At 40.4% G+C, this 15,323-nt stretch overlaps 1 protein-coding gene across 2 annotated transcripts in view; it reads left to right on the forward strand.

Moving 5' to 3' along the window:
* Positions 1 to 5,898: 5,898 nt before the first annotated feature.
* The window catches only part of LOC131239921 (regulator of G-protein signaling 1), a 112,781-nt gene continuing 103,356 nt past the window's right edge, over positions 5,899 to 15,323 (forward strand). For both annotated transcript variants that reach the window (XM_058237856.1, XM_058237857.1), the window contains exon 1: positions 5,899 to 6,080. In XM_058237856.1, the coding sequence (XP_058093839.1) occupies positions 6,007 to 6,080 (74 nt within the window). In that variant the 5' untranslated portion in view covers positions 5,899 to 6,006. The remainder of the gene's footprint in view (positions 6,081 to 15,323) is intronic.

Here is a 15,323-nt window from a genome sequence, read left to right on the forward strand (position 1 = left end):
AGGCCTATGAGCAGGGTCCACCTGTTGTGTATATGTGACCCTTGAGTAAGGCCATCGTGTTGTATATTAGGCCTTTGTGTGAGGTCGTGGGCCCATTATATGTTTGGCTCTATGTGGCCATTCCTTAGGGGCAATGTTGGTTAAATGTCCACATTGTCGAGGCCGATTGTTGATGCCGGTTATTGATACCGATTATGAGTATGTGACAGCATAACATCATAATACATGCTCATACACATCATCTGCATGTTTGTTATGAGATGTGATTGACCATTGCATCTGCCATAGGGGAGGTTGTTCATAGGGCTCCCTGATAGGTGGAGTTACTCCACATGAGAGCATGCCATGCACATGATTGATGCATGATTGGACTGTGTGACTCATGCATCTCGCATTTGTGTGACATGACCACCATACGCCCTAGCGACATCAGGGCCGTATCCTCCACATGTATTTCATGGATGGTCAGATGGGACACCGAAAATCTGTTCTACATGAGGTGTTATAGATATCCTTAGGTGAAAGTTGCAGAACCCTCTTGGTTCCACAGGTTGCTCTAACGTCTAGACCGAGTGGATGCATGAGCGCATGAGGGCCGTATACCGTTAGGCCGCGTCTCTCACTGTGTTGTGGTCGTTTGGAAGGGGGTGTGGCCTTACCTGCCCGAGAGGAGGGGGCAATGCTAGGCTGAGTCTGACTAGCTCGAGGAATGGGTTCGCTATCGACAAGCCGGGCCCGATATTGGCAGGCGGATAGTGAGGTCTCTTCCACTCACCTTGTTGCGCGCGATGGGGCGGCAATTTGGTTCAGAGTGTAATAGACCCCGGTGATTTTCCAGAGAGGAACCGTACTGATATATGGACTTATTAAGTAGGAATGCCTACTCATGCATTTGTTTCATTCACTATCCACTCGGGCTAGTGGTGCGCAACTAATTGTTGTGTACCTTCGCATGTCCAGGATTTCGGTTGGGCGCGCGACTGACCTGAGATCAGGAGTTTACCACATTGAGTCTGACAATCCAAATTTAGGTATGGGACTGGTTTGGATAGAAGTCCCTTGTGATGGACCCCATAGCCTGTGATACTACGTACTATCATCCTGACTTCACTCCATCTTGGTCATTTCATTCGCACCACATATCACATTGCATCCGCAGTATTTAGCATTTTGGGTTGCCATATTTCTACATTGATATGGCGTTAGTACTCATGCCTTACATCGCATAGCCTTGGTACGGCTGATGACACTCATAGACTTATCAGTATATTTCTGTTTATTTCGATATTGTATGATTTATGACATTGTATCCCCGGCATCTAATATTTGGCTCGCTCTGATACCTCATTTGCATAACTGATTTGCATTGTGTACCCTGATATTATATGACTCATGGACTTGTCAGTACCTCCGCTTACTCTGATTACTTTGATATTTCTTACTTGGCACTTACCTTGTGCACACACTTTCACCACCCACTAAGTTTTCTATAAGCTTATGCACGATAGATGCGTGCAGGTGGCGTTAGGTAACAACAGCGTTGAGCTTGGAGCATGTAGCGGTCTTCTGGAGCTCGATTTTCAATTTATGTATTTTCCTTTCAGCATTACACTCTAATGATTATATTAGTGGATATGTGATGATGATGTTGTCTTTGTGTTTCGGGTAATCTTGTGGTTATGCTTGTTACGAAATAAATGTACATTGGAAAATCCTCCTTATAGGATCCCAGGATCAGAATTTGGCGTATGTACACTGGGAGTCGAGAATGAGGTACTACGGAGGCTGTCAGCAATGAATTGGGCGATCGAGAATTTTGTGAGCCCGGTTTCTGAGTTTGGGGCGTGACAGCTCTTTTTTTTTTTTCCAGGATATGTTAGAGTGTAGTTGTTGGCAATGCTAGAGCACATTCCTTATTTATGCTTTGGTGAGTCTATGTATTTTCGTTTATCAGCATTGTATCCAATATTGTATAGTTGAGATGTATGTTGCTTATTGAGTAATTTTTGTTATACTCGATTTCATAGTTTTTCTGAAATCCTTCTTGTAGAACGTCACCTTCGGCACTTGGTGTATGGGTGCTGAGTGCCAAGATCAGGAAGGCTATTAGCATTGGATTTGGATCATGGCAAATGTGTACTGAGAACCGGAATTGGGGTGTGACAATATATGTCCTATGCAGATATGCATATGCAATCTTCTCCAGCTATGAGTAACTTTGTTCCTTGGCTTCAGTATGAGTATGCCTATGCGTGGTGGCATTTTGCTTACTGGTTTGGGCGTATTAGGGCAGGTGTAACACAAACGGAAAAGTAAGATTATGAAAACTTTGTCCATCCACTATGAAGCCAATTGATTGCATAACTCAGATAGATGCTTAAAAGTGACAACCTTTAACATGTGCAGCTAGAGAAATACAAATGACAACATTTGAGATCTCGGCTGCTCATTAACTAGGCCTTGCTATGCAATGCCCGAAAATGAAAAAAGTGGGTCCAGTTCCTTCGTTAGGGAGGGAAGCAGATTGGCTGGTGTACCACACACCAACTATATAGCTGCTGTAAGTAGGGGTGTACATTAAGTCGAACCCAGTCGAGCTGGCCTTAGCTCAACTCAACTTGGCCACTGACCTCAGCTTGAACTTGGCTCGGCTCGGTCCTCGAGCTTGACTGGCCAACATGGCTCCGTTCGATTAGTAGCTCAGGCCAGTTCGGGCCAAGATTGAGCTGAGTTTGCCATTGCGGCATCTTCACAAACACTTGGACTGCACCTTCAAAATCTTATTGTATTTAAGACAACAACAATGGTTTTACAGGTATTTTATCAAACACCTTCTAAGCAACATAAAAATCAAGAAAAAAAAGGTGTTGGTTTCAAATACATACCTTCATTGCCACTAGCCACACTTCTTTGAGTCATTTCATCAAACACTTGGTGAGCAACATCAATATCAAAGTAACTGAGTCGCCAAACTGGTTTGATCCGAGTTCGATTCGAGCTAGGTTCGATCTGAGTCGAGTGGAGCTGGGGCCAGCTCGAACTCATTTTCGAGCACAAAAAATCAGCTCGACTCGGCTCGAACTTAACTTCGAACTGAGTTGAATTGAGCTTTTTCGAGTCAAGTCGAGCAAACTAACTGAGCTAGCTCGGTTCGTGTACACCTCTAGCTATAAATACGTGTTGTATGAAGACGAGCATTGACCCTCCTTGAGCTCCGAGTTGTACGAATGGTTCAAAGGAGATTAAAGTTACATGGGCCCCACAGTGATGTATTTATTATATCTACACCATTCATCTATTTTTAGAGATCATTTTAGAGCATTATCCAAAAAATGAATCATATCCAAAGATCATCTGGACCACACTACAAATAGCAGCGGAGATAATTATTTTCATCGTTAAGCAATTCGTAGGGCCCACTATAACGTTTATTTTCCATCCAACCTGTTCAGAAGGTTAGAAAGGCCTGAATGAAAAGGAAAAACAAATTTCATATTAATCCAAAACTTCCGTGGCCCCAAAAAGGGTTTCAATGGTAGACGTTCAATCCCCCATTGTTTTTTGCAGTGTGATCCTCTTGATAGTTAGTTCTGTCTTATTTTTCGTCTCAAGCCTTAAGACAAGCTCGCCAAATAGATGGATGGTTTGGATATAACACACCTCATAATCAAACCCACAGAACTTGCTGACGTCAATACAACAACTATATAGTTGGTGTGAGGGGTATACCAGCCAATCCGCCATCGGGGAGGCAGAAATCGGATTGTGTACTGAGTAATTCAGTTCAGTTTTATCATATTGAGTAAACTCAATTGGGCTTACTGTGAATGTATATAGTTTATCTACCTCATCCACCATTTCTCCAACCCATTCTAGTGCTTGAGCCAAAAATTGAAGCATATCCGAGGATCAAGTGGACCACGCCACAGGAAACATTGGGAATAATGACTTCCACAGTCGATAACTTTCTAGGGCCTAAAGTGATGACTTCCACCGTTGATAACTTTCTAGGGCCTAAAGTGATTTTTATTTGTCAACATGTTAATAAAATCAAACGGACATGATGAAGGGAAAGAAAAATAACATCTTGATCCAAAACTTATGTGGCCCCAAAAAATTTTCAACCGTGGAATTTCAATTCACACTGTTTCGGGCGGTGCCACTTGGGATTTTGATATACTTCATTTTTAGTTTCAAGCCATAAATTTATCTGTTAAAATGGATTAACGGAGTGGATAAAATATATAAATCACGTTGGACCCCAGAGAGCTTATTCAGTACGCAATCCGCTTCGCGGGAGGCAACATCCCTACAACAGATGTGGACTTGGTTTTGTTTGAGGTGTCCTTGTCGAACTATCGAGTGGGGGTGGACACGTTGAATGTGGCCGTACATTTATTTTAACAGCAAGAGTTGGACGTTTGGAACGGAAAATTTTGAGCAGGAGGTATGTTCCAGGGGGATGCACGTGTGAATAATAATGAACAAACCGAAGATAAATAGGAAGAAGCAGTGTTTTGGAAATTGAGGAAAGGCCAGCGCATCTTCGTGCCATGGGCCGCCTTCACCCTAGGGAATAGTATGGTAAACCAGGGGATTACCAATTCTGGGTGCCCCGGATTCCAAAGTCCCTGATTTTCTTATTCTTATTCTTATTATTAACTTTTTTTTTTCCCCCTCCTGAGATCCTCTGTATCACAGGTGGGTCTTATCATATCTAATAGACGGTAACCTTTTGAATCAATAATTTGGTGGTCCATCAACGTGGATCTTTTTAATCCTTTTTGATAGGTAGGGTCTGTGGCTCAAACCCAAGAAGATGCGCTGGCCCTTCCTCAACAAATACATGGGATGCTTTTGGGACTTTTCCACATGCATTTGGTTGTATCGTTCAGTGCGTATTTGGGTCCCTATTGTTTATGAAGCATGCAATACCCCGTCAAAGTCCAACTAATAACAGACGCACTCATGTGGTCTTCAGTCCATTTCTTCCAGAAACCCCGTAGTAAAATTACAAAATAAGGATTAAAGTTTGATCACCATTTTTCAGGTGGTGCTATCTAATCCACCGCTCACTCGTCAATGCATGTCAATCCAGACCGTCCAGATCATCACATGGGACTTCGTGTATGGCCACAAGCTGGAACGAATTGAGAGCCATCAACCCGACTTCATAAAATTAAAATGACCAACTATACAAAATATATCGAGAAAATCAGGCGTTTAAGATCAAAAGATAGAGTGAAATTCTCCAGATGCTCCATCCACGGTGAGATCATGATACGGACGGTGCGGATTACTGTATTCGGTGCTACGCGTACCTGAATTAGAGACGCGGATTTCCTGCGAAAGCCTTTCGCAGGAAGTTCCTGCGCTGGGAACCCAGGTGGTGCCCACTGTGATGTTTGTGAGAAATCCGCTCCCTCCATATGTTTTGTGAGCTCATTTTATGAGAGAAGACCAAAATTGAGAAGGATCCAAGATTCAAGTGGGCCGTACTAAAGGAAAAGGTGTTTAGGGAAATTCCTACCGCTGAAACTTCCCTGGGTTCGACGGTGATGTTCACATGCCATCCATACCGTTAATAACGTCATTCCTACTGGGATGAACTGGAAAAACAAATATTAGCATGATTCAAAGCTTCTATTGGCCCACGAATATTTCAACTGTGGACATTCAATTACCCCGTTTTCGGCCCATTTGAGTATTGGATACGGCTCATTTTTGGCCTCGCATCCTAAAACGCACTCAAAAAACGGATGGACGGGGAGGATTTCTCACAAACATCACAGTGGGCCTCACCTGGGTTCCCAGTGCAGGAACTTCCTGCGAAAGGCTTTCGCAGGAAATCCGCGTCCTGAATTAGACACTACCGCTTAAAACGTGGTGGGGGGATTGGTCACCACAACTCAAACGGCGGCGGAAGAAAGACTAGTAAAAGCAGAGTCTGATTAGATCCTCTTCGATCATAAAAGGATAATATCCTTCAATTGATGAGAGAGAGAGATGGGATGCGCAAAGGATGGAGGCTGTCCAAGCGACTACATCGCCATTGCAACAGCCATTCTCTCCATACTTGCGTACTTCGAAACCTCTCCCTTATTCACCTTTTTTTTTTCTTTTTCTTTTTTGTAATTTTAATTTCTCATTATTATTCATTCAAGAACTGGTTTTAATAGTGATGGGTCTTTCTTAGAATTTAATTTAATTAAAATTTTTTTGTTGATAAGATTGGGTTTGAATGGCTGTTTTACATACACTTTTATAAACTTTCTCAGTTGATTCAACACACACACAACACATATTTGTAATGAATCAAGAGGACTGTTGGGTCCTTGGTTACAAATTTCATCCCCACCGTTGATCTGATGGGCCCCGCACGTTGTCTGGGATCCTGTAAAACCTTCTTAACTGTATGTTTTGCTGATGGGAAGGATTTCATGTATGTGGGGGCCCTTTGTTTGGTGATCCAGACCATTAATCTGATGGGCTCCACTGTGAATTGGGGATGCCCCAAAAGTCTTCAACATTGGAAGATGCTAACGTTTCGATCAGTGAGGCAACTCCAACAATGTTACCTTAGGAGGTGGGCAGCCGAATATGTGTAAAGGTAGGTGAAAGTTGCCCACAACTTCCAACTACTGCTGATCAATGGTGGTCATCCCCGTTGCTGGTCTGATGGACCTTAGATGTGCATGGGGTCCTCAAAACATCCGTAGCTGTATATTTTGCTGATGGGAAGGACAGGGGCGGCTCAACATTTTTGGGGGCCTTAGGCAAGTCATAAAAATGGGGCTTTTTACTTTAAAAAATAAAAAAAATTAATAAATTCAAAATTAAACCATAAATTTGCTTCTTGCTTTTTTAGTTGCAAAATTACTAATTAAACTTTAGAATTTAATTTTTTGAGAACTTAATTAGCAATAAAGTAGGTAGTTGTGGTCCTAGGTTTTAGGAGAAGAATTTATTGGGAATGATGCTATTATTTTGAAAAGAGACGATCGAGTTAAACTGTTATTATTAATAGTGCTTGTTTCTAGGATTTGTTTTTTATTTTCAATTTCAAATTTGTAAACTAATTTTTAGATATTCCTATTTTGTAGGCCTTTCAATAACTTTTATTTCAAAAATTTTAGGCTTTTTTTTCGTCTTCGTAATTTTAATTTTGCTATAATATAGGGCCTTCATAATTAGGAGGCCTTAGGCGATTGCCTCACCTGCCTACCCCTTAGAGCCGCCCCTGGGGAAGAATTTCATGCATCCAGACCGTTAATCTGATGGGCCTTAAAGTGAATTGGGTATGCCCCAAAATCTTCAAGATCGGAATATCTTAACCTTTTGATGAGTGGTACAACTCTTAACAATGATATTTGATTTTAGCAAGGAGGTGTGCAACTGAAGATGTGTAAAGGTAGGTGGAATTTCCCACAAAGTTGCCATGATGTGTTGGGGCTTATGTTGGCATTACGGAAGCCGGTTCTGACAATGTATTATGTAAGGGGTCATTTGGGAGCTTGTATTTGTTATGCACTAGAATCCGTACAAATAGGAATTATGTGAATTGGAATCACAGGGTCTTGGTTTGTTTTCAAAACAAGAGGCTTTTGGTGTGAATTGGATTCCAATTCACACCAAATACACCAAAAGCTCACACCAAATAAACTCTCCCAAATGCACTAACTTTATTGATTCACACCAATTACCATTGAAAACACACTCCCAAATAACCCTAAAGTGTCAGCCGGTACAATACGACAAGCTTGTTGGGTGATACGATATGGCCTTGAAATGGATGGATTTATTTATTTATTTTATTATTATTATTATTATTATTATTATTTATTATTATTATTATTATTTTTTGTGGGAAAAAATATGAAAGTCATTGGTAAAATTCTAAAAAATGTGAGGATCTCAAATATGTATTCTTTTCTTTAAGAGACATATTTAAAGGTGTAATGGGCCATGCTTTGGTAAGAGTGTTGTTTTTCGGACATTGTTAGCTTGACGTGCTGAAAATCGACCAAATAGGCCATAACCAAACACAAATCAAGCATGATTTGGTGGATTAGGGCAGCTACATATATGTACCAAGAAGAGATGGAAAAATGAAGAAAATGATGGTTTACCCTTTCTTTTAATATTTTCCAAAATGGTCTACTCTGCTTCGGTTCATTGAATCCCACTCAAAGTTTTTGTTTTGATCCCCAAAATATGTGTATATAGTTCAAAATTAGTTTCTAAGCTTCGTTCATGGTTGAAATGAATAAAAAAGTGGAAATACAAGAGAGAAATTGAAAGTAAAAACTTTTCCTCGCCTTCCAAAAAAAAAAAAAAAAAAAACTAAAGACTTTCATAATGGCCCTTTATGGCCATATTGGCCTGTAATGGGTGTATCAGCCCTGTAATGATGTCGATATAGAATGTATGACCTATATGAGCCCATTTTTTCGTAACAGGCTGCACTCGCTTATCACATAATGAGGTGACTGTTTCCTTTATGTCATGGCCAATACGGCTATAATGTAACCATTTTTTAATACTGTGAGTGGTTGGGTGCTAATGGGATTGAAAATGCCCTCTTCGATGTTTGGCAAACCTTGAAAGACAACCAAAGATAATCTCACAACCATAATTTTTAAGATGATGCACACTTTCTAATGATGGTTGTTATTTTATGTTATCTAATAATAGCATAAATTTTGTTTGGCGATAGTGATTAAATTTTGGGGTTGAAGCTAGTACAATTGTCGAAAGGGAGGAATTGGAATGCATGTTCATTAAAAAAATATCATTGATCAGACCTCAAAAGAGAGGTGGACAATAAAATAATCATACAAATAATTTAGAGGTATCAGTACCATACTTGCTCATTCTTTAGAGTATCGGTACAATTACATGCATTGATGATTGGGGTTATGGAAATATGTATTAGATACTCGGAAAAATATTGTTATCAAAGGGAAACATCGGGGAAATGTTGGAAAACGGTGGAATTTTTCAGTAAAACTTCAGGAGATGTTAAAAGACACATGATTACATTTACATATTTAGGAATCAAAACATTGCAAAAACAACTACAGATGATAAGTTTTCATTTATAGGGGGTGTAAACCATGTGTTGTAGAAAAAAATTCAATACAAAATAACTATAGAAAATTAGAAGCCAATCAATAGATCAACTAACACTCATTAATATACAAAATTTCCACATTAATTAATAGTGAAAAACATGTATTTTTCCACTATAAAATTGAGAAATCAGATTTCCCTAATTTCCCCCATTTTCCGCTATAAAATTGAGAAATTCGGATTTCCCTAATTTCCCCCATTTTCCACTTAAATGTTAATTTTTCGCCACAAATCCATGGAAATCATGCATTTGATTTCCATTACAATCCATGCTAACATTTGAAAAATAAAGGAAGTTTCCATAGACTTTTTGTCACCTTTGAGTTCTGGTTCATCTTTTCCTCAAACTGAGATTCTCCCCCAAATCCAAACTTTGATTCAATAAAAACCAGTAGTGATCGAAATCAGCTAAAGAACAAATTTTAAAAATATCCACAAAAATGGAGATTTTTGGGCTTTGGGGTTTCCCGCCCCCCCCCCCCCCCCCCCCATTTTTCTGTGTATTTTCGACTATTTGTAGATGTTTCCCTGATTTGGGGATATTATTGCAAGTATTAGGAATATTATTGCTTGTATCGAGAATATTACCAATGGCATAGCCGATGCTGGGGAACTTTTATAGGGGATTTGTTCTCAAAATATCATTGGTATCAATAAGATCACCAAATATTGCTAATATCATCGTAAGTATCGACGAAATTTGGAAAAATTTAAAATGCCATTAGTTTCGGTATTGCTGACCCGTTGATACCAATAATATCAATGATATTTCAATAATATGCTTGACTATAGAATGTCTATGATACATTCAGATAACTTTGTATTGGTGGGACCCTTGTTTCAGTGATCCAAACCATTGATATGATGGCCCATGAACAAAAAATCTTTAAGAATTGAAGATTCTAGCCATTGAATTCTTGACCTTTATTTGGTTGAGTGTGGACCTTAGTTGTGTTTTCGTTCTCAATTGTTGACATTTTATTCATCCATCGAAGGTTTAGAGTTTTTTCTTATGGGATTTATTTATTATTATTATTTTTTCCGTTTTTATGTTGTGTGTGTGTGTGTGGCCCATCTAAGGTGAGGCCCTTCATATGGCAGTTTGAATCATGGCCCCTACTTGTTCAAACTGAAAACTCAATGATGTTTTAGGCATTCTCGAGTCACGCATTGTATCATCATCATAGCCTTGTCCCAACTATTTGGGGTTGGCTGGGTCGAGCATTGTATGATACTTCTAGAATTTTAAATGCTGAAAATAACCTTAAAATGGCCTGTCACTGAAACCTCAAACGTTCCTACTTCCTCAGGGTCAAAAGATTTGTAGCTTGCAAGCTGGATGATTGGATCCATTCATTACTGAAAGCTGTGAGTAGAAATGTAGGGAGAGCTTATATTTATTCGCACACAATTAAGCACTCTACTTCAATATGCTTACTCCTCTCATGGATGACAAGGCGTGATGCATTTGGAATGGTAGTTTGATCATTTTGGAACATATGATCACCCACACCTGGTTTGTAGCCTGTAGGTGAAATCAACTTGCAACCCTTTTATAGGCATTTTGCCCTTGAAAATCAATGATATTTTTCTAGGGAAATTGAGAAGCAAAGTTTTGAAGGCATAAAGACTGGGTTGTAGCATACAACTGCTTGTAGGTGATTAGTCATCATCACTAAGTTCACATGTAATCCTTAATAAGAGAAGTTTAAATATTCAGTGAGAGTGGCAGTTATGACATTGTGCTGAAGTTATTGTGATATTCAAAGTCCATGCGATTAACATTTGTTATATGCTATTGTCCAGTGATGTTTCATTTTTTGTCCAACAAGCAAACGTGGGTTGGATTTAATTATACTATCCTAATGATATCGGATCATGTGCTTGCTTTCTAGCTTTGACTACCCCCTTCATGTTCCCTTTTATTGATATTATTGTTATTGATGGGGACATCACATCACGTGCGCCTCTACGCGCATATCAGAATAGGAGGTAGGTCCCAGTCTCTCTATGGCTTGGTGAGTTCTTGTTTTGAAGACCCCACATGGCACGTACGTGCATCTGGAAGACCCCACATTAGGAAGATGCATGTGGGCTGCTAGAGGACATTTGGACCATTGAATTTGATGGACATGACGATCGAACCGTCGGATCGCATGGATGACTTGATCAGATTGTTGATTGTGGGCCATCATCATCATGGGCCATCAAGAAGTACGACTCCATCTTTGTTGTGGTGGACTGTTTTTCTAAAATGGCCCACTTCCTCCCTTTCTTCAAAATATCGGATGCCTCTAATATTGCGAAGATATTCTTTAATGAGGTAGTTCGTTTTCATGGTCTACCCAAAACCATTGTGTTTGACTGGGACGTTAGGTTCATGAGTTATTTTCGGACGACACTCTAGCATTTGATGAGTACGCGGCTCCAATTTTCATTGGCTTACCATCCTCAAACGGACTGCCAGATAGGGTGGTTAATAGGAGCCTCGGTAATTTGTTAAAATGTCTTGTGGGTGATCACCTATTGTAGAGTTAGCATATAACAGTTCGGTTAATAGGTCTATAGGCATGAGTCCGTTCAAAGTTGTACATGGTTTTAAGCCTAGGAAACCCAATGACCTCATTCCCATGTCATTATCTCATAGGCCATTAGAGTCTGTAGAGTCCTTTCCACTGTTTATTCATGCATTACATAATAAAATCAGACAAAGGAATAATGCAAGCAATGAACGATATAAACTTTCTGTTGACTTATTGTAGATTAAAAAAGTATCAGGTAGGTGATTATGCGATGGTCGTCTGTATTAGGTCAGAACAGTTTCCACATGGAGCCGTTAAGAAATTGCAAGCTTGTAGTGCTGGACCTTTTAAGATATTAAAGTGAATTGGTCCTAATGCGTATGTTATCGATCTTCCTCCTTCCATGGGATTAGTCCTAAATTCAATGTGGAGGATCTTATTTCTTTTAAGGGGACACTAGATACCTCTTCCTGCACTTCCTCTGACCTTCACAGTGACCTAGATCCGTCCGAAGACCCATGGCCATTGCCTAATTAGTCTTCCCAGCCTTTGCCTCCTTTGCCATCTATACATACTAGGCAAGAAGAGATTGAAGAAATCTTGGATCACCAAGTAGTTTCCACATATCAAGGAAGATTTTAGAAATTCCTAGTCAAGTGGAAGAACATGCCGACTTCAGATAGTACATGGATGACAAAGATGGAGTTATAGAGTGTCGATTCGGACTTACTTGAGCGGTACTAGAGCTTTATTTCAAAAGAGGTAAAATCTTCTCAGCTGGGGAGAGTTGATGGGGACATCACATCACGTGCGCCTCTACGCACATCAAAGGAGGAGGCGGGCCCCAGTCTCTTTGTCGCTTGGCGAGTACCCATTTTGAAGATCCCATATGGCATGTACCCGCATTTAGAAGACCCCACACTGGGAAGATGCATGTGTGCTGCTAAACGATGACATTTGGACCATTGGATTTGATGGACACGACGATTGGACTGTTGGATTGCATGGATGACTTGATCAGACCGTTGATCGTGGGCCATTGTCATCATGGGCCATAATAAATTTTAGGATTTTGCATTTCTTTGTTATTTTAGTGGTTTGGATTACATATATTGTGATTATTTGCTTTTATTTTGGGTTTTATTACATTATTTGAGAGATGGGATGTAATTGGAAACAAAAACAACTGAGATGACATTTTGGTCATTGTGGTTTTCTATGAAGCATATTGAATTAAGAAAAAAAAAAAAACAAAAGTTCTCTCTTTCGCTATGGGCGTGTTTGGGTAGTGGGATTAGAAGGGATTAGGTGGGATGGAATTGCATCTGGTCCTGTGCCAATTCCACTCCATGTTTGGGAAGAATGGAAAAGTTTGGAATTAGATTAGATGGAATTGCATTGGGTCTTGTGCCAATTTCACTCAATGTTAGCAAGTTGTGTAGGTCCCACCATAATGTGTGGGCTATATCCACACCGTCCACCCTTTTTTTGAGATTATTTTAGAGCATGGGCCAAAAAATTAGGTAAATCTAAAGCTCAAGTGGACCCCACCATAGAAAGCAATGGGGATTGAATACTTACTGTTGAAAACTTCTTTTGGGCCACATAAGTTTTGGATCTGCCTCATTTTTAGGCCCATGCCATAAAATGAGGCTACAAAACAAATGAATAGTAATTTCAAATGATGGTGGGTATATCCATTCAATGTACCACCGTATTACCAAAAAAGCATGGAATTAATCTTATCCCATGGCAACAGGGGACAATCCCTACCATGGGTAATAATTATGTTTTTTGAATCCCATCCCACCTAATCCCTTCTAATCCCACTGCCCAAACACACCCTATAGGTGTGAAGCCTTCCTTGGTGAATCCAGGGCCACTACGTGGTGTACATCCACAAACTTCTCTTTCTCTCTCTCTCTCTCTCTCTCTCTCTCTCTTCATTCCTATAAGGTATTTTCCATAATCCCTAATCTTTTCTTCCTCCATCTTTTTTTTTCTTTTTCTTTCTTCTTTAATCCATCAACCTTAACCTACCCCTCTCTTATTCCCCACTAACCAATGCACCTATCTCCTTCACCCATTCCCACGCACACACGCACATGTCCTGATGTAGGGCATGAGATTCAAGTATGATGTGCAAGATTTTCAGGCTTAAGATCACGTTAGTTCAAAAACAATTACATAAATTTCCACATCCTACATAAAAGTGCAAACACTCAGTCAAAGGGAATCTTATGCGGATCCAGGCCTACACATGCTAGGGCCGGATCAATCAAAATTATAGACCAAACAAAAATCAAAGGAGGGTAAATTCATCCACACATGCATAGAAATCATTCCCCGATCCAAAGGGTTCACAAATTTCAATTCAGGGAACCTTAAGGTTGAAGAAAGGGCATGAAATTGGGTTTTTGAGTAATTTTGGGTTAGGTTTAGGGATTTTGGGTGAAAGTGGAGTGAAAGAGAGGAGAGAAATGAACCAGAGAAGTACCACACATGTGGATAACAACAATGGCCCAGCCGCACGTGCGTGTGATCTCAGCCGCACGTGTGCGGGGCCCACTATTTAGAAAAAGGCTACCTTGGCCTTGGTCAGCCAGGGATAGACTCCAAAACCCCTAAATTGCAGCTCGATGCACGGTTTGTGCGTGGTGCTCCGCCAAAGTTTTAGCCCTCCTGCAGGGCTAGATTCGGAAAATCCGTTGAAGAGAGGGAATTTGATGCAATGAGGGACAGATTTGTAGCGCAGATGATTATGGGAGATGAGAAGGGTGGATGGTATAAGATGGGGGCAGATTGGGATAGATGTGGCTTCGCACCACGGTAGTTAACCCTTCAATGAAGGGAGGACTTTGCACACAATTAGGCCTCACAACTCAGAGAGTATGAAAATGCAAATTTTTTATTAATCTTCAATCCCTCAAGAAAGCTACAAGGGGTGCCTATTCATAAGAAAACCTTGTACCCCAAAACTCACGCCATGTGTGCAACATATTACTTGGTGATGAAGCAAACCAAAATAAAAACCAAACAAAGAAATCTAAAGCGTTCATGATGTTTTAAATAATAACAATAAGCAAAACTTAAAATATGAAATCAATCTGACTAGTGGGCCACGATCATGAGATCCCATGGTGGGCTTTTCTTGACTGTCGGGCCCATTCTTTTGAATCAAAACTTCGTTTCCTAACTAGGAGGGAGGACGTCGTCATCGATCCAAATTGACGGTGGGGTCATCCTTCTGGCGTACATGCGTAAGGGGCGGTGCGCGTGCGCGTGTGCGCGTGATGTCCCTATCACGTCCACATGCACAAGCAGCCATGTGCGGCTGCCCTATTGAATCCCTCTTGTTCCCCTTTGTTTTCCCATCCCTCTTAGGCCAAAACCCTCGAAATCCCTAACCCTAGAACCCTAATTTTCCCCAAATCGAAAACCCAAACCCTAAATCCCCAAATTCTCCTTTAAACCCCAAATCCCTAACCCTAATTTCAGTTTTCCCCGTTTTCCTTCAAATCCCTAAACATATTTGAACCTATACTTTAACCTACACCTAATTCCTTTAGGGAATTAGTGCGTGAGTCCCTTTGATTTATGGCCTAACCTTATGTTAATGTGGAGTTTCTCAACTCCATTGGGACCTAATTCTCCAATCTCTTATTAGTT

This window comes from Magnolia sinica, chromosome 3 (genome assembly GCF_029962835.1).
Source record: "Magnolia sinica isolate HGM2019 chromosome 3, MsV1, whole genome shotgun sequence".
NCBI classification, from domain to species: Eukaryota; Viridiplantae; Streptophyta; class Magnoliopsida; order Magnoliales; family Magnoliaceae; genus Magnolia; species Magnolia sinica.